This window comes from Anabas testudineus, chromosome 9, assembly GCF_900324465.2.
Source record: "Anabas testudineus chromosome 9, fAnaTes1.2, whole genome shotgun sequence".
NCBI lineage: Eukaryota > Metazoa > Chordata > Actinopteri > Anabantiformes > Anabantidae > Anabas > Anabas testudineus.
The window spans coordinates 28,171,912-28,199,289 of NC_046618.1; the positions used below are offsets into that span (position 1 = coordinate 28,171,912).

At 41.6% G+C, this 27,378-nt stretch overlaps 2 protein-coding genes and 1 long non-coding RNA gene across 3 annotated transcripts in view; 2 read left to right on the forward strand and 1 right to left on the reverse strand.

Annotated features, from left to right (window-relative positions):
- slc44a1b (solute carrier family 44 member 1b) overlaps positions 1 to 12,858 on the forward strand; it is a 42,925-nt gene extending 30,067 nt beyond the window's left edge. Inside the window, exons 16-17 of the transcript XR_003297627.1 lie at positions 6,958 to 7,107; positions 12,786 to 12,858. The gene's annotated coding sequence lies outside the window, so the exon portion shown is untranslated. The remainder of the gene's footprint in view (positions 1 to 6,957; positions 7,108 to 12,785) is intronic.
- Positions 24 to 7,923, reverse strand: LOC113150030. The gene is made up of 3 exons (XR_003297628.1): positions 7,656 to 7,923; positions 7,143 to 7,264; positions 24 to 1,686 (listed from the first exon to the last, which is right to left on the reverse strand). It is a non-coding gene; the product is annotated as an uncharacterized LOC113150030 (long non-coding RNA).
- abca1b (ATP-binding cassette, sub-family A (ABC1), member 1B) overlaps positions 12,847 to 27,378 on the forward strand; it is a 34,361-nt gene continuing 19,829 nt past the window's right edge. Inside the window, exons 1-8 of the mRNA XM_026342397.1 lie at positions 12,847 to 12,932; positions 13,168 to 13,261; positions 15,927 to 16,068; positions 16,303 to 16,421; positions 19,454 to 19,575; positions 19,883 to 20,086; positions 21,284 to 21,373; positions 26,726 to 26,966. Of these exons, the coding sequence (XP_026198182.1) occupies positions 12,867 to 12,932; positions 13,168 to 13,261; positions 15,927 to 16,068; positions 16,303 to 16,421; positions 19,454 to 19,575; positions 19,883 to 20,086; positions 21,284 to 21,373; positions 26,726 to 26,966 (1,078 nt within the window). The 5' untranslated portion in view covers positions 12,847 to 12,866. The remainder of the gene's footprint in view (positions 12,933 to 13,167; positions 13,262 to 15,926; positions 16,069 to 16,302; positions 16,422 to 19,453; positions 19,576 to 19,882; positions 20,087 to 21,283; positions 21,374 to 26,725; positions 26,967 to 27,378) is intronic.

Below are 27,378 nucleotides of genomic sequence, written 5' to 3' on the forward strand. Positions count from 1 at the left end.
AAAAAAAAAAAAAAAAAAAGTGCTATACAAATATAATTGAATTGAATTTAATTGAAAATTATAGTCAAGAAAGAGAATTTTACATTTTATTCTATGGGTCTGCTGTTTCTACTAAAGGATCTACTATAGTTCTTTATTCAGAACATATTAAGAAATCAAGAGAGAAACATCTATTTAGATGATTAAAACACAGAATAGAAGAAAACTAATAGTGCCACACTGAAAAGTTACGGGTCCAGAATTTGAATTATCAATGGAAAAAGTGCTTGTCCACATGTGATGATGTTTATCATCCTTCTGTGCTCTAGTTAAAGGACTGTGGGCTGCACATCACTTGACTGGGATTCACTGGAACCTGTAAATCACTGGGATCATTTGTGTTTACATTTCTGCACCATAGATTTCAACTGGAAACATTCAAAGATCAGACTTGATTTGTCCTAAAAACTAAATCTCCAGATGTTGGAATGAAACTTTGCAGCTGCTCTGCCACCTGACCAATAATCTGCTTCGTTGTCCAAATCCGACCAATCAGCACGCAGAGAAGAAGCTGCAGCTGTAGCGGACAGGTGAGCTGTGGCTTAGTGACCCTCCAATCAGGACCTGTACGCTCATTATTGATCTGATACTCAACTGTGATTAGTTCAAACAGGATCTCACCTGGTAAAGGTGAGTACAGTTCTGTTGTCAAACAGATTTGGGTCGACTGGGGCGTCCTTAACTCAGCCGTCACTTGTCCTATTTCGAATCGTCATGGTTACTGCGTTGTGCAGCTTCCTCGAAGAAACTGATCCAGGACCAGTTGCATGTTCATGTTTCTCAGCTATGTATCACAGCGCGTCGTCTGCGTACGGTGTGAATAATCTGCTGTTAGACTCACGACTAAAAACTCGCCTTCGTTTCTTTTCCACTCTGAAATTTGTCTTCACACGAGGGAGAAACAAAAAGAAGAATTTAAGACTTTAGGCCGAGGCGAGTTTAACTGGTGTAACACTAGTGTTTGTAACACGGAAAAACTTTTCCTTTGTTCTGCATAGTTTTTTTATATTTATCATTTCTTATGTATATTTGTTTTATAAGAAAAATAATAAAATGGAAAGTTTCAATCTGTGACGATCGTTTTCTGTTTGCTGAACATCCATCTGCACATTTCCATTGTGCCAACAAGCAGAAGTACTGCTAGTTAGTTACCACCACAGTTAGCGGGTTAATACTGAAACCTGCTGTACCAGAAGGATGCAAAGTGTTTTTAACACAGTGAAACTCAGCTGATAACTTCAAACCTTGGACTGATCCGTAACAACAGCTGATAAACAGCAGGTCGACACAGCAGGTGAGATTAAAAGTATAAAGCCTGTGATTTTCTGTGTTTTTCAAATCCCACAAATTAGCAGAATTTCCCTTTAGGATTAATAAATGATCTTAAACCAGCTGTGATGAAGCACGTGTGAATCCACATCCTGACGACGCAGTATAGCGAGTTCCTCTGTCTGGTGGTTCTCCGAGTGACACCGTCTGAACATTCAGACACATTCAAATGTCCAGATGTGGTTTAGTTGGAGGAGGTGTAGCCTAGTTTATAGACTTAAACTGATCAGATGAATCACAGTGGAAAGTCTTTTATTGTGGAAGTCCAGCTGTTCTGTGACCGAGAGTGACCCCGCCGGAGGTACAGCCAGAGTGCTCCTACAAAATAAAGGCCAGTTGAGCAGAGAGAAAGGAAACACAGAAGCGTTTGAGTGTGTTTTATTTTAAACTGACATTTCATGTTAATTCCCATCTAAACTAGTCGAAAAGGTTCATAAGACACAAATGTTATGTTTTTATGTTATGTTTAGATTTTCTGACAAAAATAATTAAATTCTGTAATTAATTCTGCTCCACCTCTACCTGCTGCTACATCACTGACATGAACATGACACACACACGAACACACCTGTAATTCTAATCCAGTATTACTTTTGGTACTTTGCCTATATTTTGCTGATACTTTTGTACTATTATTGGTACTTTGAAACAGAGTATTTATACATTGTTGTATTAATACTTTTGCCTTGGTAGTAGAACTTCTTCCACATCTTTAGTTAAATGTAAAATGTCTCAATAATACATGAACAAATGGAATCGTACATTTAAAAAAATGATGAAAATGTGTATTTGTAAAATGTGTTTAAACATTTGTATTAGCTGGAGAAGAACAGATGATAACTAGAAAAAGCACTTTCTGCATTGTCTGTATTCGTTTATGTGTTTATGGTGTGATGAGCTCAGAATCGAACCACTGACCTCATACTTGGTGGTTCAAACCAACTAACTGTTTTTAGTTTTTCCAGTGAACAGTGAACAGTGAACACTGAACACGACTTTGAAGAAAGAAAAAAAAATTCTCTTAGTTTGGACAAATAGCTTATCAGATTTTTTTACAATTTTGTGAAGAGGTCATGTAAAAAGAGTGAAAATTGTGGCCGTGCTGACGGTTTATTGAGAAAGATTTTGGTTTAAAAAAGTTGAAAAAGAGCAGAAAATACCCCAAAACACAAAAAGTGTAAAAGATACAAAGAAGCTGACTTAAAGGGAAAAAGGTCAAAGTGTCTGAACCCGTTTCAAGTTTAAATGATGTTTCTACGACACAGTATGACGATACAGGAAGCTGAGGAAAGTTGATAGGAAGTCCAAGGATGGCGCTCATAGACGGCCATTAATGAACGAAAAGTAATAGAACAGCTGAAAAGTAATGTAACAGCTGAAAAGTAATATGTAAAAAGTAATGGAACAGTTGAAAAGTAATAGAACAGCTAAAAGTAATGGAACAGTTGAAACGTAATGGAACAGCTGAAAAGTAATTTTAAAAAGTAATGGAACAGCTGAAAGTAATGGAACAGCTAAAAGTAATGGAACAGCTGAAAGTAATGGAACAGTTAAAAGTAATGGAACAGCTAAAAGTAATGGAACAGCTAAAAGTAATGGAACAGCTAAAAGTAATTTTAAAAAGTAATGGAACAGTTTAAAAGTAATGGAACAGCTAAAAGTAATGGAACAGTTGAAAAGTAATAGAACAGCTGAAAAGTAATGGAACAGCTAAAAGTAATTTTAAAAAGTAATGGAACAGCTGAAAAGTAATGGAACAGCTAAAAGTAATGGAACAGTTGAAAAGTAATGGAACAGCTAAAAGTAATTTTAAAAAGTAATGGAACAGCTGAAAAGTAATAGAACAGTTGAAAAGTAATGGAACAGCTAAAAGTAATGGAACAGCTAAAAGTAATTTTAAAAAGTAATGGAACAGCTGAAAAGTAATGGAACAGTTGAAAAGTAATGGAACAGCTAAAAGTAATGGAACAGCTAAAAGTAATTTTAAAAAGTAATGGAACAGCTGAAAAGTAATGGAACAGCTAAAAGTAATGGAACAACTGAAAAGTAATGGAACAGCTAAAAGTAATGGAACAGCTGAAAAGTAATGGAACAGTTGAAAAGTAATGGAACAGCTAAAAGTAATGGAACAGCTAAAAGTAATTTTAAAAAGTAATGGAACAGCTAAAAGTAATGGAACAACTGAAAAGTAATGGAACAGCTAAAAGTAATGGAACAACTGAAAAGTAATGGAACAGCTAAAAGTAATGGAACAGGTAAAAGTAATTTTAAAAAGTAATGGAACAGCTAAAAGTAATGGAACAACTGAAAAGTAATGGAACAGCTAAAAGTAATGGAACAGGTAAAAGTAATGGAACAGCTAAAAGTAATAGAACAACTGAAAAGTAATGGAACAACTGAAAAGTAATGGAACAGTTGAAAAGTAATGGAACAGCTAAAAGTAATTTTAAAAAGTAATAAAAGCTAAAAGTAATGGAACAGCTAAAAGTAATGGAACAGCTGAAAAGTAATGGAACAGCTAAAAGTAATGGAACAGTTGAAAAGTAATGGAACAGCTAAAAGTAATGGAACAGTTGAAAAGTAATGGAACAGCTAAAAGTAATGGAACAGCTAAAAGTAATTTTAAAAAGTAATGGAACAGCTGAAAAGTAATGGAACAGTTGAAAAGTAATGGAACAGCTAAAAAGTAATGGAACAGCTGAAAAGTAATTTTAAAAAGTAATGGAACAGCTGAAAGTAATGGAACAGTTAAAAGTAATGGAACAGCTAAAAGTAATGGAACAGCTAAAAGTAATGGAACAGCTAAAAGTAATTTTAAAAAGTAATGGAACAGTTTAAAAGTAATGGAACAGCTAAAAGTAATGGAACAGTTGAAAAGTAATAGAACAGCTGAAAAGTAATGGAACAGCTAAAAGTAATTTTAAAAAGTAATGGAACAGCTGAAAAGTAATGGAACAGTTGAAAAGTAATGGAACAGCTAAAAGTAATGGAACAGCTAAAAGTAATTTTAAAAAGTAATGGAACAGCTGAAAAGTAATGGAACAGCTAAAAGTAATGGAACAACTGAAAAGTAATGGAACAGCTAAAAGTAATGGAACAGTTGAAAAGTAATGGAACAGCTAAAAGTAATGGAACAGGTAAAAGTAATTTTAAAAAGTAATGGAACAGCTAAAAGTAATGGAACAGTTGAAAAGTAATGGAACAGCTAAAAGTAATGGAACAGCTAAAAGTAATGGAACAGCTAAAAGTAATTTTAAAAAGTAATGGAACAGCTGAAAAGTAATGGAACAGTTGAAAAGTAATGGAACAGCTAAAAGTAATAGAACAACTGAAAAGTAATGGAACAGCTAAAAGTAATGGAACAGCTAAAAGTAATTTTAAAAAGTAATGGAACAGCTGAAAAGTAATGGAACAGTTGAAAAGTAATGGAACAGCTAAAAAGTAATGGAACAGTTGAAAAGTAATGGAACAGCTAAAAGTAATGGAACAGTTGAAAAGTAATGGAACAGCTAAAAGTAATGGAACAGCTAAAAGTAATAGAACAACTGAAAAGTAATGGAACAGCTAAAAGTAATGGAACAGCTAAAAGTAATAGAACAGCTAAAAGTAATGGAACAGTTGAAAAGTAATGGAACAGCTAAAAGTAATGGAACAGCTAAAAGTAATGGAACAGCTAAAAGTAATTTTAAAAAGTAATGGAACAGCTGAAAAGTAATGGAACAGTTGAAAAGTAATGGAACAGCTAAAAAGTAATGGAACAGCTGAAAAGTAATTTTAAAAAGTAATGGAACAGCTGAAAGTAATGGAACAGTTAAAAGTAATGGAACAGCTAAAAGTAATGGAACAGTTAAAAGTAATTTTAAAAAGTAATGGAACAGTTTAAAAGTAATGGAACAGCTAAAAGTAATGGAACAGTTGAAAAGTAATAGAACAGCTGAAAAGTAATGGAACAGCTAAAAGTAATTTTAAAAAGTAATGGAACAGCTGAAAAGTAATGGAACAGTTGAAAAGTAATGGAACAGCTAAAAGTAATGGAACAGCTAAAAGTAATTTTAAAAAGTAATGGAACAGCTGAAAAGTAATGGAACAGCTAAAAGTAATGGAACAACTGAAAAGTAATGGAACAGCTAAAAGTAATGGAACAGTTGAAAAGTAATGGAACAGCTAAAAGTAATTTTAAAAAGTAATGGAACAGCTGAAAAGTAATGGAACAGTTGAAAAGTAATGGAACAGCTAAAAAGTAATGGAACAGTTGAAAAGTAATGGAACAGCTAAAAGTAATGGAACAGTTGAAAAGTAATGGAACAGCTAAAAGTAATGGAACAGCTAAAAGTAATAGAACAACTGAAAAGTAATGGAACAGCTAAAAGTAATGGAACAGCTAAAAGTAATAGAACAGCTAAAAGTAATGGAACAGTTGAAAAGTAATGGAACAGCTAAAAGTAATAGAACAGCTAAAAGTAATAGAACAGCTAAAAGTAATTTTAAAAAGTAAAGGAACAGTTGAAAAGTAATAGAACAGCTGAAAAGTAATGGAACAGCTAAAAGTAATAGAACAACTGAAAAGTAATGGAACAGCTAAAAGTAATGGAACAGCTAAAAGTAATGGAACAGCTAAAAGTAATGGAACAGCTAAAAGTAATGGAACAGTTGAAAAGTAATGGAACAGCTAAAAGTAATAGAACAGCTAAAAGTAATAGAACAACTGAAAAGTAATGGAACAGCTGAAAAGTAATAGAACAGCTAAAAGTAATAGAACAACTGAAAAGTAATGGAACAGCTAAAAGTAATAGAACAGCTAAAAGTAATTTTAAAAAGTAATGGAACAGCTAAAAGTAATAGAACAGCTAAAAGTAATTTTAAAAAGTAATGGAACAGTTGAAAAGTAATGGAACAGCTAAAAGTAATGGAACAGCTAAAAGTAATAGAACAACTGAAAAGTAATGGAACAGCTAAAAGTAATGGAACAGCTAAAAGTAATGGAACAGCTAAAAGTAATAGAACAGCTAAAAGTAATAGAACAGCTAAAAGTAATAGAACTGCTAAAAGTAATGGAACAGTTGAAAAGTAATGGAACAGCTAAAAGTAATGGAACAGCTAAAAGTAATGGAACAGTTGAAAAGTAATGGAACAGCTAAAAGTAATAGAACAGCTGAAAAGTAATGGAACAGCTAAAAGTAATAGAACAGCTAAAAGTAATTTTAAAAAGTAATGGAACAGCTAAAAGTAATAGAACAGCTAAAAGTAATTTTAAAAAGTAATGGAACAGTTGAAAAGTAATGGAACAGCTAAAAGTAATGGAACAGTTGAAAAGTAATGGAACAGCTAAAAGTAATGGAACAGCTAAAAGTAATTTTAAAAAGTAATGGAACAGCTAAAAGTAATAGAACAGCTAAAAGTAATTTTAAAAAGTAATGGAACAGTTGAAAAGTAATGGAACAGCTGAAAAGTAATGGACATAACACTAATGTTATAAGATGATGTGTTATTCAGTACTACTTTGAACGTCTCCCTAACTCTGCTTTTGATCTGTTCACCGGTCGAGGTTTAGCTCTGAGCTTCACTGTCGGTGCCTGTTTTATTTTGAAGGGGACCGGCGGAAGCACAGTGATTGATTATTGGTTATTGACTCCGGTGACTCTTGAACCCCGCGGCTGCAGCTCGGTTTGGAGCAGATGCTGCTGAACGGAGGCGGAGGAGCAGGGGAAGGTCTGCGAGGCTGAGACACACCGAGAACCGGTACGTACCGATCACTCACTTCACCTTTGACTCACCTGGACCCTGTCTGCCAGTCTCTTCCTGTCTCGCTCGATCCGGTTCAGTGGAAACGCAGCGGCCGTTCGGTTCTGAACGAGTTCCATCTGGGGCGGTTTGAGCAGAGCCGGGTGTTTTAAAGCTGGGTTCAGGTTCAGGTTCAGGTTCAGGACAGAAGAAGAAGAAGAAGCAGCAGGTTAAAGTTAAGTAAGTGACTTAAAAGCAGTCGGTGAATGTGTTTGTGTGAAAAGCTGCAGTTTGGACTTTGTTCTGTTTGAATAACGACAGCAGCTCACTGCTGAACTGGAACCAGTCCAGACTCCATTAGCAAAACTCCCATTTTAACATAGTGGACAAAACTCATGAGAAGTCTCCAACACTGACTTGATGTTCTGTCAGCTGCAGTAAAGAGTCGAGACGTCATGGAGATAAATGAAATAGAGCAACGATGACTACTTAGTTGATGACCAGGAATTGAACCAGCAGCTGTTATAATAATGCAGTCAAATACACCAGAGACAGTTAGTTTTTACCTCTGAGGTGATAAACGGACTCTTTACATTCAGTCTGTGGCAGAAGTTTGTGTCAAAGTGAGGAACAAGGAAAATGCAGAGTGAGCAAAACCTCCCACGTTCAGTTTCCCTTTAGTTTGAGCCGTGTATAAAAACCATGTCCACATTTTTCCTGATTTGTGTCAGTTTGACGTTTATCACAGTCTGGTTTCTGAATCCACTGTGGTCCTGCTCTCTGGAGCGTCTGTCCCAGGTGTCCCACCTGGGGTCCCTGGTGTCCCACAGCTCACAGGACCTCACCACTGTGAGACAGAGAGGACAACACGATGTATCGTGTTGTCCTCTCTGTCTCCATCCAAACAGCTGATTTAATCATTTTCACAGCTCCTCTCCCAGTTCAAGGACCAGTGTGTGTGTCGGGGGTGTTAAAGCCCCCACCCTCAGTCTTTATTCAGTGTTTTTTATGTTAATGAGCGAGAAGCTGCAGCAGGTCGCTGTGATCAAAGTCTGTTCATGTGAGGGAGGGGGTGAGTTGGGAGATCTGAGTGCATTTGCAAGTGTGTAAGTGCGCACCCCCCCCCCCCCCCAATACAATCAATCAGACCAGCAGTGATTACATCCACAGATGTCTTCATTTGAAAAGGCTGCAGCAGAGACGGAGATTAGAGCCACGGACTTTTCCTTTAATGGACAATGATACTGTATACTGCATACTGTATACTGTACCCTGTATACTGCATACTGCATACTGTATACTGTACCCTGTATACTGTATACTGTACTCTGTATACTGTACTCTGTGTACTGTATACTGTATACTGTACTCTGTATACTGTATACTGTACTCTGTATAATGTACTCTGTACTCTGTATACTGTGTACTGTACTCTGTATACTGTATACTGTACTCTGTATACTGTATACTGTGCTCTGTATGCTGTATGCTGTATACTGTGTACTGTACTCTGTATACTGTATACTGTACTCTGTATACTGTACTCTGTATACTGTGCTCTGTATGCTGTATACTGTGTACTGTACTCAGTATACTGTATACTGTGCTCTGTATGCTGTATACTGTGTACTGTACTATGTATACTGTATACTGTACTCTGTATGCTGTATACTGTGTACTGTACTATGTATACTGTATACTGTACTCTGTATGCTGTATACTGTACTCTGTATGCTGTATACTGTATACTGTACTCTGTATACTGTATACTGTACTCTGTATGCTGTATACTGTATACTGTACTCTGTATACTGTATACTGTACCCTGTATACTGCATACTGTACTCTGTATACTGTATATTGTACTCTGTATACTGCATACTGTATACTGTACCCTGTATACTGCATACTGCATACTGCATACTGTATACTGTACCCTGTATACTGTACCCTGTATACTGTATACTGTACTCTGTATACTGTACTCTGTGTACTGTATACTGTATACTGTACTCTGTATGCTGTATACTGTGTACTGTACTATGTATACTGTATACTGTACTCTGTATGCTGTATACTGTACTCTGTATGCTGTATACTGTATACTGTACTCTGTATACTGTATACTGTACTCTGTATGCTGTATACTGTATACTGTACTCTGTATACTGTATACTGTACCCTGTATACTGCATACTGTACTCTGTATACTGTATATTGTACTCTGTATACTGCATACTGTATACTGTACCCTGTATACTGTATACTGCATACTGTATACTGTACCCTGCATACTGTATACTGTACCCTGTATACTGCATACTGTATACTGTACCCTGCATACTGTATACTGTACCCTGTATACTGTATACTGTATACTGTACTCTGTATACTGTACTCTGTGTACGGTATACTGTATACCAGACCTGGGCAAAATAAGGCCCGCGGGCCACATCCGGCCCTTTGTACGTCCCTGTCCGGCCCGCGTGAGGCCAATCATAAACACCATAAATTTTTTTTTTTTTTTTACTTTTATTTTGAAATTTTATTTTGAAAAGCGTTACGTCGCTACGTATGCACGTCATAGACGTAGCACCTTCACTCGCGTATACACGTGTGTGAGTGAAGGTGATGCTGTTCGCCAGGTTATCCCCAGTTATGAAGTTCAACAAATCCAAACACAGATCCTCTATGACTGATGACCACCTCTCAGCTGTCCTTCGCATAGCCACTTCAGACATTCCGCCAGATTTCAATGCCCTTGTTCAAGCCCAGAACAGACTGGATTATTCTCACTGAAGAGGTAACATGAGGTGGAAAGCATTACAAGTTATTGTTTGTGGAGATTAACAAGTTAAAAAATAAATTGCACTGGTTCAATAATTGTTTTTCTTATTTAACCAATAGACCACAGTTTCACATAACCTAATATACATATTTACAGAGTGCTTTATTCTTCTGATTATCAGTACCAGGTATTCAAAATATTTAATTTAAGTATTTTACAATGAAAGAAAGTTGGTGGCCCTCTGACACAATTCAGGCTTCTCATGCGGCCCCTGATAAAAATTAATTGCCCACCCCTGCTGTATACACTGTACTCTGTATACTGTATACTGTACTCTGTATACTGTACTCTGTATACTGTATACTGTACTCTGTATACTGTACTCTGTACTCTGTATACTGTATACTGTACTCTGTATACTGTATACTGTACTCTGTATACTGTACTCTGTACTCTGTATACTGTATACTGTACTCTGTATACTGTACTCTGTACTCTGTATACTGTATACTGTACTCTGTATACTGTACTCTGTATGCTGTATACTGTGTACTGTACTCTGTATACTGTATCCTGTGCTCTGTATACTGTATACTGTGTACTGTACTCTGTATACTGTATACTGTACTCTGAATACTGTATGCTGTATACACTGTACTCTGTATACTGTATACTGTACTCTGTATACTGTACTCTGTATACTGTATACTGTACTCTGTATACTGTATACTGTGTACTGTACTCTGTATACTGTACTCTGTATACTGTATCCTGTGCTCTGTATACTGTATACTGTGTACTGTACTCTGTATACTGTATACTGTGCTCTGTATGCTGTATACTGTATACTGTGTACTGTACTCTGTATACTGTATACTGTATACTGTACTCTATACTGTGCTCTGTATGCTGTATACTGTGTACTGTACTATGTATACTGTATACTATACTCAGTATACTGTATACTGTACACTGTATACTGTGTACTGTACTATGTATACTGTATACTGTACTCTGTATACTGTACTCTGTATGCTGTATACTGTGTACTGTACTCTGTATACTGTACTCTGTATACTGTATCCTGTGCTCTGTATACTGTATACTGTGTACTGTACTCTGTATACTGTATACTGTACTCTGTATACTGTATGCTGTATACACTGTACTCTGTATACTGTACTCTGTACTCTGTATACTGTATACTGTACTCTGTATGCTGTATACTGTGTACTGTACTCTGTATACTGTACTCTGTATACTGTATCCTGTGCTCTGTATACTGTATACTGTGTACTGTACTCTGTATACTGTATACTGTGCTCTGTATGCTGTATACTGTATACTGTGTACTGTACTCTGTATACTGTATACTGTATACTGTACTCTGTATACTGTGCTCTGTATGCTGTATACTGTGTACTGTACTATGTATACTGTATACTGTACTCAGTATACTGTATACTGTACTCTGTATACTGTGTACTGTACTATGTATACTGTATACTGTACTCAGTATACTGTATACTGTACTCTGTATACTGTGCTCTGTATGCTGTATACTGTGTACTGTACTATGTATACTGTATACTGTACTCTGTATGCTGTATACTGTGTACTGTACTATGTATACTGTATACTGTACTCTGTATGCTGTATACTGTACTCTGTATACTGTATACTGTACTCTGTATACTGTATACTGTACCCTGTATACTGCATACTGTACTCTGTATACTGTATACTGTACCCTGTATACTGCATACTGTACTCTGTATACTGTGTACTGTACTCTGTATACTGTACTCTGTATACTGTGTACTGTACTCTGTATACTGTACTCTGTATACTGTGTACTGTACTCTGTATACTGTATACAGTACTCTGTATACTGTGTACTGTACTCTGTATACTGTATACTGTATACTGTATACTGTACTCTGTATACTGTGTACTGTACTCTGTATACTGTACTCTGTATACTGTATACTGTGCTCTGTATGCTATATACTGTGTACTGTACTCTGTATACTGTATACAGTACTCTGTATACTGTGTACTGTACTCTGTATACTGTATACAGTACTCTGTATACTGTGTACTGTACTCTGTATACTGTATACTGTGCTCTGTATGCTATATACTGTGTACTGTACTCTGTATACTGTGTACTGTACTCTGTATACTGTGTACTGTACTCTGTATACTGTACTCTGTATACTGTGTACTGTACTCTGTATACTGTATACTGTGTACTGTACTCTGTATACTGTACTCTGTATACTGTGTACTGTACTCTGTACTCTGTATACTGTATACTGTACTCTGTATACTGTATACTGTGTACTGTACTCTGTATACTGTATACTGTGTACTGTACTCTGTATACTGTATACTGTACTCTATGTGAATATCCATTAACTCTTTAAATATCCAGATGTTACTTGACCTGGAACAGCTGAGAAATGACCACCACTCCAGAGTCCATTAGAAAAATGCCCCTTTTTCGTTTACTGTGACTTTAACATTCTGCAGTCTGATTAAAACAATAATTAAAAAAAAGTTCTAATTTAAATTAAGTACAGCAGAGAGCAGCTAAAACTGCAGAAGCAGGGAAGACAGTAGTAAATACTCCAGTTGATGAGTTAAAGAAGTCTGCTTTAGGTCAGTAGAAACAGAGTGAACACACGTGGGGATAGAACCAATAGTGTCTCTACGTGAGGAATACGATGAGGACAGCTGTGAGAAACCCAGTTAGGGTCAGTTAGCTGTGATAAGAGCAGAAACGCGTCATCCATCTCTGTATAGATTATTGATGCTGAACATAAACATGAGTTTCAGCAGTGACCTTTGACCTGGCACCTTTGAGCCGTGCGCTGGCTGAACCTTCGTCTGTGTGTTAATGCAGAGTGAGCAGCGGCTGACAGTCATTCACCCTGAACCTCGGCTGAGCGGCGGCTGAGCGGCGGCTGAGCGGCGGCAGGCAGACATGTCCGTCTCAACACAGCTGGGTCTGCTGCTGTGGAAGAACTTCACCTACAGACGACGACAGACGGTCAGTGTCTCATTTAACCCCTCGCTGCTCGAACGCTGATTCAGTTGTTTCCAGTGAATTTGAGATTCATTTATTTCCATGAAACCTGAGAACCGGTCACTGTGCAGCTCGGGTTTCTATTTGTCTGATTCTGATTGTGTTTGGTTGATAAAATACAGCAGTGGATGGAAGAGGCTCTAAACACAAAGACACATTTTCTCTTTTTTGACTCACTCTTTGTGTGTCTGTCTCTCAGCTCCAGCTCCTGTTGGAGATCATCTGGCCGCTCTTCATCTTCTTCATCCTCATCACCGTGCGGCTGAACTACCCACCGTACGAACAGCATGAGTGTGAGTTTCAGGACTTGATTTAAATCTTTGTCGATGATAAACGGGGTCTTTGGGTTTCGGACTCGCGGTGTTCTCTGGGATCAGACAGCGGCCTGTCGAGATAGCGTTACTGCGTTTTCTGAGTGTGTTTAACTCAAACCTTCGCTGGAGTCGGTTCACTGATGGTGAAATAAATGTGCAGTGAGCTGATGTCTTGATCTGTCGCCACATGTTGATACAGTTACACCGTGGGTTGTTTGGATTACGCTGACGTTACACTGTCCCGAATTTTTCACAAACAACACAAACTCTAGCTCAGGTGTCCCAGGTGGCCAGGTGCATGCTGGGAGTGTTTGTGTTACTGATTACCTGCAGACCCTTGCTCCTTTAGGAACATCTAATATCAGCTGTTTGACACTGAGCGCGCATCAATTCCTGATAATCACAGTTTATTGACTGATAACTGTCCTGCTGGTGGAAGTGTGGAGCAGGCTGCTGCAGGATCTCAAAATAAAAGTCTGAATGAGGTGTTGTCTTCATGTTTATCGTTTATGGTTCATTATCTCTGAGCTGCAATCTCATTATCAGATGTGGCTGTGATGGAATTACATAAGAGCACGGTTTCACCTGTAGCTCAAAGGGTCAAACCCCAGGTCAGCTTCTGCTGCCCCTCAGCACACATCTGTTGTCTGCTCCACACAGATAATGATAATAGGAAGAATTCAATCTTCATTATTCATTGTGCTGATTCACATCTGGCCAAAGTACCAGCTGTTGGAGAGCAGTCGATGAACCTGTTAGTCACATCACAGAAAAGGAATCGATTCATTGGTGAATCTACATAAAAAGTGTTAAATGAACCAGACAGAAAGTCATCAGTGGCTCAATCGTTCTGGTGTTTCTGAACTGATGGAGAGAAACCAAAGCTCTTCATGATAAGGTGACGCCCAGTTCTTTAATTTGCCATCAGTGCAGCTACAGATTCATCACACAGAAACCAAAGGAATCAAGTTCATCAAAGAAAATATCCCAGATCAAAAAGTATGTTAGACCCAGTTTGAGGCAACAGACTCAAACTACAGCACCTTACTTTACTGTTTTTGACTGACTTAGATATTTGGCCTTGTAGCTCACTGTAACTCGCGTTGGATAAAAGCTTCTATAAATGACTACATGTAACAGACACTGCAGCTGTTTCTGTATAAAGCTGATCTGAATCATGACTCAGGTCCGAAACCTGGACAAAGGGAAACTCTCGTGACACTTATGGAGTGACTCTGGTGGTTCGACCATCCACACTGATCACAGACACGGGGGACAAGTGGGACCCTGCAGAAAAGAGTAGACCCAGCAGCTGGAAGCAAGAACATCTGGAACACGCGGCAGGTCTGAAACACAGAATGACTGAAGTGCAGCATTTCAAAGATCTGGTTCAAGACTTAAGAACCTAGATGACAGAAATAAAACCTGACTGACAGGAAACAGCTCGACTCCTCGGAATCGGTGTGGAGCTGAGATCTCTGGAGACTCTGGATGAGCAGAGAAAGTGATTAAACTTTATTAAACTGGTCTGCAGGAAGCTGCTCGTCTTCCTGTTTCATTCTGAAAGCAGAAGCTCTGAGGACCCGAGGTTCTTTCAGTTCAGTATTCGTGCTATGATTCACTGAGCATGTGAGCGCAGACGTGTTGAAACCCGTCACGTTAAATTCGTTCCCAGAGCGTTGCTGTGGATCAGAGACGAGCTCGGCTCGAGCTCAGACCGCTCGTGTTGAAACAGTTGTGACATTTAACAGAGTCAGTCTGTATTAACCAGAATAAAGCAGCAGCAGGTTCATCCACCTCCTTCCTGAGCTGAAACGTAGAGGAACAAAATGGAAAAAGTACAGGCGAGTCATTATAGAGTCAACACGTCAGTATTTTAGGTCAGGTCTTTGGTGTCCCAGCTGTTCGTGGAGCTGCAGACTCTGTAAAAACTCAAATCAATAAACAGCTGGACCGTCGAGGAAAAGCAGATGGAAAAGTTCTTAGAAATTACTTCAGTCAATAATTTAAATTATTAAAATAGTTTTATGTTGGTTGATGGTTTGAGCGTCAGCCATGTCTGCACCTGTGCAGGTAAATGTCCTGTAAGTGTGAGCGAGTCTTTATCTTATCGGTGTGATTAGAAAGCAGCCTGTTGGCAGTCCTTAAGGCTGGGGGTTGGGGGGGGGGTTTAAAGGTCGTAGCGCAGCCTCCATTCTCAGAGGTGCTGCTGCTGCAACTGATGCTCTGCTGAAGGCGATCATAAACCAATCACAGGTTATCTACCTGAGTCCAGGTGAACGTATGGACACTTTGTTCCAACTCAGCAGGAAGATAAAGAGGAAACGTGAAGAGAACTAAGCCTGTAGGTAACACACGTGTTCTTCTGGACCGGATCACACGTGCTCACGGAGAAGTACTCAAATAAATATACTGTGTTACTCCTGCCGATTACTGTGCCGCCGTTAACTCCTGAAGATGTGCACGTACGAGCACCATGTGTGCAAGTTGGTCCCAGTGTGGTAATTACCTTTAAGTGTGAGCTGCAGGATTCTAAGTTCCAGCTCACAGCGAGACCGAGTGTCTGCTGATGGTTTAAAAATGAAAAATAATTACACCATTTCGTAAAACATTAGATTCACTTCCTGTTGTTTCACGCCCGCAGGTCATTTTCCAAACAAGGCGATGCCGTCGGCCGGAACACTGCCCTGGCTTCAGGGAATCCTCTGCAACGCCAACAACCCCTGCTTCAGGAACCCGACGCCGGGCGAATCTCCGGGCGTCGTCGGGAACTTCAACGACTCCATGTGAGACCACACTGAGGCTTTTATTCTGAAAAACTGTGTTTGAGCTGTTACTAAAGTTGTAGTTTGCTGAATAAGAGCTGAACTCCAAACAACTTGTCAGGACACTGTTACCTGGAAAGTTTATATCACACCTGTTTGTGTCAGAGCAGCTTCTCCTCAGCATCCCTTTGTATGAAGATGTTTGCTGTCAGCTCTGACTCCGACAGATGAGCTCAGATTTTTCTGTTGTTGCAGAATTTCTCGCCTGTTTTCGGACGCCAAGAAGATTCTCCTGTACAGTCAGAACGATAAAAACCTGGAAGGATTCAAAGAGTTGGCCCAGACCCTGCACGTGCTGCAGAAAACTCAATCAGGTAGGTAACACCAAGAACCACTGGCAGTCCTGAGTCCCGCTGAACTCGGTGGGTGTCCTGTAGCTGACCAGATCAGCAGAGGTCAAACAGAAACTGCATCAATGTGGACTTGATGTGGAGTCTCTGTGTATTTGTGGTGTTTTCTAATCTCTGCGTAGTGGTCCTGACCCTGTGTGGTAGTGGTGGTCTTGATTCTGTGTGGTGGTGGTAGTCTTGACTCTGTGTGGTGGTGGCGGTCTTGATTCTGTGTGGTGGTCCTGACTCTGTGTGGTGGTCGTGGTCTTGACTCTGTGCGGTGGTCTTGACTCTGTGCGGTGGTGGTGGTCTTGACTCTGTGTGGTGGTCTTGACTTTGTGGTGGTGGTCTTGACTCTGAGTGATAGTTGTGGCCTTGGCTCTGTGTGGTGGTGGTCTTGACTCTGTGTGGTGGTCTTGACTCCGTGTAGAACAAGCACATTTGTAAAACTGGTTTTGTCTCTAAAACCACATTGTGTGGTGGACTCTTAACCCAGTTTAAAGTCTGAACTCGGCACATTTCTGCACAACGGTTTTTCACTCGTCCCTCCTCTGACGTGGTTCTTCAGGCTCAGTGAACATAGAGAATTTTGTTCCTTTGTGTGTTAATTTGCAGTTTTTCTCACCGTGGGGGGGCGTTTCTTTTCTGTACCTGCCCTGACCTGCTACCCCCCCTCTTCCCGCTCCACCCTCTGATTCAGCACATTTCCCTTTATTCCCTCGCCCATAATAATTTGTCCTTTTGATTCGTGAGAACGAGCTGTTGAGATGTGAGCGTGGGCAGGGGGCGAGCTGCAGCAGGTTTACCTGTTCTCAGGGGATCAGTTCAGACCAGAATCAGCCGCAGCGCAGGGACCAGGTTTAGAGACAACAAACTCTGACAGAAAATATGTTTTGGTGTCTGTGGTGGTATTTAACTATTGAAATATTAACAGAAATGAAGGTAGACCAGTATCTGTCACCTTTTTACTCTGGTGCTGGGGGCCCGGATGACTCGGCTCGGCTGTGCCCCCTCTCCTGCAGTTGGGGTCAACGCGTCCCCCGCCTCCTCGTGTCATCCTGTCACGTTGAGTTTTCTGCTGCTTGGCTCAGCGGCGCCACGCTGAGCGTCACCGAGTTCAAAAATGTCCCTCTGCAGCTGAACAAACCGATTCTGAATGAGGGGTCTGAGACCAGACCAGATCTGGACCTAGTCCAGTTCACTTCAGGTCTATCAACATGGGAAACATCACCCACCTGTTAGCTGAGGAATCCAACAGTCCAGAAGCTGAAATTCAAAGAAATGAATGATCAGACCAGCAGCAGCTGAAGCTTTTACGGCTGCAGCTCCGTAGCTGTGAACAAGTTTCCTCTCATCGAACATAAGACCACCAGCTTTTATTTATTCAGTCTTCAGTTTTGTTTTCGTGTCAGATGTGAAGTTGTTCATAGGCGAGTACGTGGACTATGAGTCTAGGACGGCAGGAAATGTAGAAACGTGTTCTGTGTGTTTGTGGCCCTGATTGGTTTCCTCTAAAGGGAGTTTTTCCTCTCCACTGTTGCCTAAAGCTTGCTCAAATGGGATTGTTGGGTTTTCTAAATCATTTTTTATATAATTATACTCTGTAAGGTCTTAAACCTTAAACAGTGTAAAGTGTTTAAGTGTCAATCATAAGACAAACGATCAGCATCAAAAGGTTTGGTCACTTTTCACTGAAAATCTTTGTATTTTACCGTGACGTCTTTTCTCCCAACAACTTGTGTAACTGAACCAGTGATGACCCATAGGAAGTTTAAACCGAATTCAACTCTGTTTCTCTGCTGGAGTCTCAGAGGAAACTCTTGCCCAATCACGTCAGTCAGAGCTGATGATGTCAGACAGCTCCACCTGTCTTCTGACCCGTCACTAACTCGGTCTGGATATCAGCATTTGTCCCCGTGAGGCCTCCGTAGCTTCTCACTGCTCACTGTGTGGGACCAGGATTTGCTGCTTCGTTTCCGCAGACAGGATGAAAAACTGAATCCAGGTTTTGGACTCAGATAGAAAGAAACAGTGACCGAGCTGAAACTGATGGAGCTGCACAGAATCAGATCAGATCAGACTGAAAACTGAAGGATGGTTTTCATGGGTCAGTGTCTTCACCCACCAGACTGGAGCTTGACAGTAGAGCTGAGAGTGGACGGAGATGACACTAGTCTGATCTTCAGCCTGGGGGAGACACTTTGTGATGTTGAAGTTCTAGATCATGACGGTTAACAGAAAACAGAGAATACACTCTGAGTTAAACGTGTTGAACTGAACATGAGTCTCTGTACTGTAGAAGCTTCTTTCTTTTCCTCAGCTGCTTGTTCAAACCTGTAGAGGGAAAAAAAAAGACCGGCTGGGAGGGGTGTTGGGGGTGGGGGTGTTCGGGTTTAGTCCAAACAAATGTAAATAACGTGTTTGATGCATGTTTCCTCTGAGCTCCACCTGAGTGGAAAGTTTGTCTTCTGACATGTGACAACATGCAGGTGAAACAAAGGTGAACAAGCAAGTCTCAGTCAGAGGAACAACACCTGAACACACTCATGTACACATTGAAACCCCCCAAAGACCAAATATGGTCATCACTTCCTTCTGCAAGTGCAGGTATTTCTTACACCACCATTAGATTTAATACATATAAAAACTCCTGACAGTTTCTGTCCTGAGGCTGATTTTCATTTGTTACTGAAGTTAGAAAAGTGGGGGGGTTGGGTAAGAGCCTCAGTGCAGCCTGAGAGACAGGACCCAGGGCAAAGGTGGACTTCTGCTGACAGGCTGCTGTCAGAAGAGTTGACACATGATGACATGTTGAACAGCTCCACTGGACTCTGCTGCTCCACCCCCCCACCCCCCCTTTGATTGTATGTTATGCTTTGAACAGCTCCACTGGACTCTGCTGCTCCACCCCCCCACCCCCCCTTTGATTGTATGTTATGCTGTGCACAGTTTTGAGGAGGAAAAGGAGGAGGGGGTGTCAGGTTCCTCTGACCTGTGTCTGATTTTTTCTCCCTCAGGATTTAAACTGAAGCATTTCCTCCGAGACAACGAGACTCTGTCTCTCTTTCTGCTGAGGAACGCCTCGTTCCCCGAACACAGCATCCGGCAGATCACAGAGGCCGACATCAACCTGGAGAAGGTGAGGGACGCTCTGCACATGCTCAGTCCCACAGAAACCCGTGTAGTTCAATTGAATTTGTGTTTCATAGAATCGCAAAGTAGAGAGAATTCAGAGTCCATCCAGGTTCTGTTCATTCAGTGGGGGCTGAAGACTGATGAGGAGAATTAACTCTGAACCTTGATCGTCTGTGGAACCACAGAAGCAGAGTTTGTGTTTTTTGTGTGAAGGTTCCCATCAGTCCATCGTGGTCAGCTCGCCACCAGTTTATGATGTCCTGAAAATCGAAATCTCCTCAACCTGATACATTCTGGTTTCTGGGTCGCAGGTCCTCCTCGGAGGCTTCGGGGTCCACCTGAGGAACATGTGTCCCAGGAAGGGGGGCGAGCACAGTCTGGAGGACTTTGTGACGATCTCAGACCCACAGGTGTTGAAGATGGTAGAGGAAGTCGTCTGTGAAGCGCCGCCCGTCTGGCTGAACCACGCTGAGGAGCACTTCCTGAACAACCTGGACTTCCTTAAACCCATTCAGGTAAAAACACACCTGGTGTGTGTGTGTCAGACACTCATGGTAATATCATAGTCTGCTCAGACAGTCAGCTCACAGTCTGTGAACATCAAGGACTCATGGGAAATGGAGTTCTTCAAAGGCTGCAGGAGGTTGACTTGTTAGGTATGTTTGATATGTCAGGTTTCACTTGGACTTATAAGACATCTATAAAACACTTGATGGTGAAAACGCTACATGGATCCTTTAAATAAAAAGAGGAAACTGATGCAACTCAGGAGGTTTTAGACATATTTATAGAAAATTCAAAAGTCTTCACAAAGTTTCCAGCACCTCTCAGGATTCGAGTCAGCGGTCAGAGTAGGACTGCAGCTTAAGATGGAGAAAATAAAGTGATAAAACTCTTCTTCTTCGTGCAGCTGATGAAGGTTTAGTGTTTTTTTATTAACAGGATTAAAGTGCGTGTCCTGTTCAAACAGGGCGGTTTCACCTGGATCGTACTGTTCAGGTGACACAAAGTCAAGGTGTGTTTGGTTGTGTATTCAGTTTGTTATGTGTGTGGGAGGAGGCGTGTCTCGTCTCGTCTCTACAGGCTCAGTTTTCGTAGCCTGGAGACGGGTTTTTAAAGGTTTGGAGGCCTCGGGTTCCTTTTGTCTGCAGAAATGAACGAGCTGCTGCCGACTGTGTGAACCTGAGACTGAAAAACTGTTCTTGTCTGAAATAAAAGTTTCCACAGAGGCAGAGACAGGAGCCTCTAAAAGTAGAGACTGCTGAAACCAGGTTTGGACCCTGTGAGACTAAAGAAAACAGATGTGTTTACACCGATGAAGTAGACACTCAGTTCAGACATTTGTGTCATCATCCACCAAATCACCAGGCTGAGGAATAATTCACATGAACTTTTAATTGATGCTTTTTTGTTCTCAATCATGACATTGTGTAACTGTTATAGTTTTGTTTTTGACATCAGGTGAGTTTATGAATAAAGATAATTTATCGGGATCAAATGTGAAACACTGACTCTCAGAGATCTGTCTGTGTCTGGGGGCTGTAGCTCATACTGAGGACACATGTCCACATCTGAGGTTCTATTACAACTGAATTTATAATTTTTTTTAATTTACAACTGAACATATTGTTTCAAGTCCAGGTTACTTGTTTCTCAGTGGGACAGTTTGACTGAAGCTGAAAACTAAAACTGACTTTGTGTCTCTGTCTCAGAGGGACATGGAGTCGGAACCCGAGGCTGTCAGACAGGTGGCCCGAGCGACCCACAACCTCCTGGAGAGTCTGGGCTCACTGGCCATTGAGGTGAGAGATCACCACCTGACAGGTGACAGGATTATAGATAGAGCAGAATCCGGTAGAGTCAGTCTGACGGTGTCCCGGTCCACATCAGAGCATACTGGGGCCACTGGGTTTACTTGGCAGCTCTCAGAGTCTCAGAGTCTTTGTGTCCAGATAAAAGCTGTTTTTCCTGCAGCAGAGACGGACAAGCTCACAGCTGAACAAAGAGTCAGCGTCTCTGCAGGTTTTCACTGCAGAGTCTGAACAAACAACAAACACTAAGCGTCCATCCCCATCCAGCTCAGTGTTCTCCCAGTGTGCCCTCAGAGACCCTGGAGATAGCTGCATGTCCCTAAGCCACAGGAACAAAGAGGGCAGAGCCGTTAGTGCTGCGGGACATTCAAGGCATTCAACTGGGGACTGGGAGTAGACTGGACAAATACTGGGGACACACTGGGAGTAGACTGGACAAATACTGGGGACACACTGGGAGTAGACTGGAGAAATACTGGGAGTAGACGGGAGAAATACTGGGAGTAGACGGGAGAAATACTGGGAGTAGACGGGGAGAAATACTGGGAGTAGACGGGAAAAATACTGGGAGTAGACGGGAGAAATACTGGGAGTAGACGGGAGAAATACTGTGGACACACTGGGAGTAGACGGGAGAAATACTGGGAGTAGACTGGAGAAATACTGGGGGAGTGGAGCAATACTGGGAGTAGACGGGAGAAAACGGAGACGGGAGAAATACTGGGAGTAGACGGGAGAAATACTGGGAGTAGACGGGAGAAATACTGGGAGTAGACTGGACAAATACTGGGGACACACTGGGAGTAGACTGGACAAATACTGGGGACACACTGGGAGTAGACTGGAGAAATACTGGGAGTAGACGGGAGAAATACTGGGAGTAGACGGGAGAAATACTGGGAGTAGACGGGAGAAATACTGGGAGAAGACGGGAAAAATACTGGGAGTAGACGGGAGAAATACTGGGAGTAGACGGGAGAAATACTGTGGACACACTGGGAGTAGACGGGAGAAATACTGGGAGTAGACGGGAGAAATACTGGGAGTAGACTGGAGAAATACTGGGAGTAGACGGGAGAAATACTGTGGACACACTGGGAGTAGACGGGAGAAATACTGGGAGTAGACTGGAGAAATACTGGGAGTAGAGTGGAGAAATACTGGGAGTAGACGGGAGAAATACTGGGAGTAGACGGGAGAAATACTGGGAGTAGACGGGAGAAATACTGTGGACACACTGGGAGTAGACGGGAGAAATACTGGGAGTAGACGAGAAATACTGGGAGTAGACAAGAGAAATACTGGGAGTAGACTGGAGAAATACTGGGAGTAGACTGGAGAAATACTGGGAGTAGACGGGAGAAATACTGGGAGTAGACTGGAGAAATACTGGGAGTAGACTGGAGAAATACTGGGAGTAGACGGGAAACACACTGTGGACACACTGGGAGTAGACTGGAGAAATACTGGGAGTAGACGGGAGAAATACTGGGAGTAGACGGGAGAAATACTGGGAGTAGACGGGAGAAATACTGGGGACTGGGAGTAGACGGGAGAAATACTGGGAGTAGACGGGAGAAATACTGTGGACACACTGGGAGTAGACTGGAGAAATACTGGGAGTAGACTGGAGAAATACTGGGGACTGGGAGTAGACTGGATAAATACTAGAGAAATACTGGGGACACATTGGGAGTAGACTGGATAAATACTGGGAACACATTGGGAGTAGACTGGATAAATACTGGGGACACATTTGGGAGTAGACTGGATAAATACTGGGGACACACTGGGAGTAGGCTAGACAAATACTGGGGACACACTGGGAGTACACTGGAGAAATACTGGGAGTAGATGGGAGAAATACTGGGAGTAGACAAGAGAAATACTGGGAGTAGACTGGAGAAATACTGGGAGTAGACTGGAGAAATACTGGGAGTAGACGGGAAACACACTGTGGACACACTGGGAGTAGACTGGAGAAATACTGGGAGTAGATGGGAGAAATACTGGGAGTAGACAAGAGAAATACTGGGAGTAGACTGGAGAAATACTGGGAGTAGACTGGAGAAATACTGGGAGTAGACGGGAGAAATACTGGGAGTAGACTGGAGAAATACTGGGAGTAGACGGGAAACACACTGTGGACACACTGGGAGTAGACTGGAGAAATACTGGGAGTAGACGGGAGAAATACTGGGAGTAGACGGGAGAAATACTGGGAGTAGACGGGAGAAATACTGGGGACTGGGAGTAGACGGGAGAAATACTGGGAGTAGACGGGAGAAATACTGTGGACACACTGGGAGTAGACTGGAGAAATACTGGGAGTAGACTGGAGAAATACTGGGGACTGGGAGTAGACTGGATAAATACTAGAGAAATACTGGGGACACATTGGGAGTAGACTGGATAAATACTGGGAACACATTGGGAGTAGACTGGATAAATACTGGGGACACATTTGGGAGTAGACTGGATAAATACTGGGGACACACTGGGAGTAGGCTAGACAAATACTGGGGACACACTGGGAGTACACTGGACAAATACTGGGGACACATTGGGAGTAGGCTAGACAAATACTGGGGACACACTGGGAGTACACTGGACAAATACTGGGGACACACTGGGAGTACACTGGACAAATACTGGGGACACACTGGGAGTAGGCTAGACAAATACTGGGGACACACTGGGAGTACACTGGACAAATACTGGGGACACACTGGGAGTAGGCTAGACAAATACTGGGGACACACTGGGAGTACACTGGACAAATACTGGGGACACACTGGGAGTACACTGGACAAATACTGGGGACACATAGGGAGTAGGCTAGACAAATACTGGGGACACACTGAGAGTACACTGGACAAATACTGGGGACACAATGGGAGTAGAGTGACAATAAACTGGGAGACGACTGAAGCTGGTCTCAGTGAGAACAGTGTGATGATGGGAGTAAAGTTCAGTGTGACTGACCCAGTTTGTTGTTTTTCACCATGAGGTTATCACACACTGTAACACACACAGATCCTGACTCAGCATCCACATAAACCAAACAAAGCACCAACAGCAGACACGTGTTTTCACTTTAACCCAGTGTGTGTGTGAGGGAGAGAAAGTCCTCAGTTACACAAGTAAAGTAAATAAGAAAAATAACAGACTGATCCTTTAAACAACATCAACATGTTTTCCTGCATTTCTCCATTTTATTTTGAAGGTTCTCTTAAACAGGAAGTGTCTGGCTGGATTTGTTGTTTTTGCAGAAGTCACATGAAGAGAAAATGTCTTTTTTTTTACCTTTTTAAGTTTCAGTCTGTTTTCAGCTTTATTTAAAGCTCGTAGCTTCCAGCAGACTGACCCCGTTCTGTTAACCCGAGAAAACAACAACATACAAACACCAGGATTCACATTAAAACAGGTTTTAGAGATAGACTGGGGACAGACTGAGACAGACTGAGTTTCCCTCAGATCTGAGCTCTGACTTTTTGACTTAGGTTTGAAAAGACATTGACCTGAAGTGACCTGCAGCTCTTCCTCTCTGAGCTTCCTGCAGGTGGCAACAGCAACACAGGCAGCAACACAGGCGGCAACAGCAACACAGGCTGTCTCCTCTCCTCCACACGTCTTCTGTGTTTGTTGGTTCCTTTCCTGGTTTGAAATATTTCATCATTCAGTGTTTGAACTTTAACGTGGATTAGAAACCCCCTCCAGTCAGACCTGGTTCACCTCAGGCAGCGACCAAACTACAGTGGCAAGAAAAACTTTGTGAACCTTTTGGAATGTCATGGTTTTCTGCATTAATTGGTCATAAAATGTGCTCTGATCTTCATCTAAGTCACAACAATACAAAAACACAGTCTGCTCATGTTTTTATTGAACATAACATGTAAACATTCACAGTGCAGGGTGGAAAAAGTATGTGAACCTTGGACTTAATAACTGGTTGACCCTTCTTTAGCAGCAATAACCTCAACCAAATGTTTCCTGTAGTTGCAGATCAGACCTGAACAACGATCTGTAGTCATTTTGGACCACTCCTCTTCACAAAACTGTTTCAGTGCAGCAATATTCTTGGGATGTCTGGTGGGAATCTCTCTCTTAAGGTCATGCCACAGCATTTCAATCAGGTTGAGGTTAGGACTCTGACTGGGCCACTCCAGAAGGCGTATTTTGTTCTGTTGAAGTTTTCTTTTGTTGAATTACTTTTATGCTTTGGATCATTGTCCTGTTGCATCGCCCATCCTCTGCGGAGCTTCAGTTGGCGGACAGATGGTCTTACGTTTTCCTGCAAAATGTCTTGATTGTTTTATAGTGTGGATGAGGTTTTGATGTTGGTGTGCTGTGCCTTTTCTTCTCCACACATAGTGTTGTGTGTTTTTTCCTAACAACTCAATTTTGGTTTCATCTGTCCACAGAATATTTTGCCAGTAGTGCTGTGGAACATCCAGGTGCTCTTTTGCAAACTTCAACATGCTGCAGTATTTTTTTTTGGACAGCAATGGCTTCCTCCGTGGTGTCCTCCCATGTCCTCCTTTTTTGTTAGATTTTTTCCTTATTGTAGATGTGTCAACAAAAATGTTGGCATGTGCCAGAGATTTCTGTAAATCTTTAGCTGACACTCTAGGATTCTTCTTTACCTCGTTCAGCATTCTGCGCTGTGCTCCTGCAGTCTGCATTTTTACAGGACGACCACGACTAGGGAGAATAGCAACAGTGCTGAACTTTCTCCATTTGTAGACAGTCTGTTTTACCGTGGACACATGAACATCAAGGCTTTTGGAGATACTTTTGTAACCCTTTCAAGCTTCATGCAAGTCAACAATTCTTGATCGTAGGTATTCTAAGAGCTCTTTTCTGCGAGGCATGGTTCACATCAGCCAGTGCTTCTTGAAACCAGTAAACCCAAGACTGGTGTGTGTTTTTAAAGGGCAGGACATCTTTCAGCAACACATCCAATATCATCACACTGATTGGACTCAAGGTTGAATCACTCCTGGCTCCAATTAGCTCTTGGAGAAGTCATTAGGCTAGGGGTTCACATACATTTTTCCACCGTGCACAGTGAATGTTTACATGTAATGTTCAATAAAAACATGAAAACATATAATGTTTGTGTACTATTATTTTAAGCAGACTGTGTTTTTCTATTGTTGTGAGTTAGATGAAGATCAGAGCACATTTTATGACCAATTAATGCAGAAAACCATGAAATTCCAAACGGTTCACAAAGCTTTTCTTGCCACTGTAAATGCATCACTTGGGCATGTTCTACTTGAACTGTACTTCTGGTTGTGTCCTTGACCAGTCTGACCAGTCCCCTCTCTGTGTCTCCAGTTGGCCAGCATGAAAAGCTGGATCGACCTGAGGAACGAGATCATCTTCCTGACGCAGAATGCCACATCGTCGCCGAGCGCCATGTACCAGGCGGTCTCCAGGATTGTGTGTGGTCACCCTGAAGGCGGCGGTCTGCAGATCAAATCCCTCAACTGGTACGAAGACAGCAACTACAAGGCTCTGTTTGGAAACTACAACAGCAGTGAGGACGAGACCACAACGCTCTATGACAACTCGTCCAGTGAGTCCGTGCTTTGTTTTAGTTCAGGCAGGAGGGTTGAGGGGGACTTTCAATTAAATTCAATTCAATTTTATTTGTATAGCGCCAATTCACAACAGAAGTTATCTCAAGGCACTTTACAGTGTGTAAGGTTTAAGACCTTACAGAGAATAATTATACAAAAAATGTTATAGAAAACCCAACAATCCCATTTGAGCAAGCTTTAGGCAACAGTGGAGAGGAAAAACTCCCTTTAGAGGAAGAAACCTCCAGCAGAACCAGGCTCAGGGTGGGCGGCTATCTGCCTTGACCGGTTGGGGTGAGTGGAAAGAAAAGAGAGAAAAGAACAGCAGGCAACAAAAACAGCAACAAGCAGCAAGAACATTGGGCAGATGAACTGGATTCTGGAGATATACAGCTCCAGGCCAAGGAT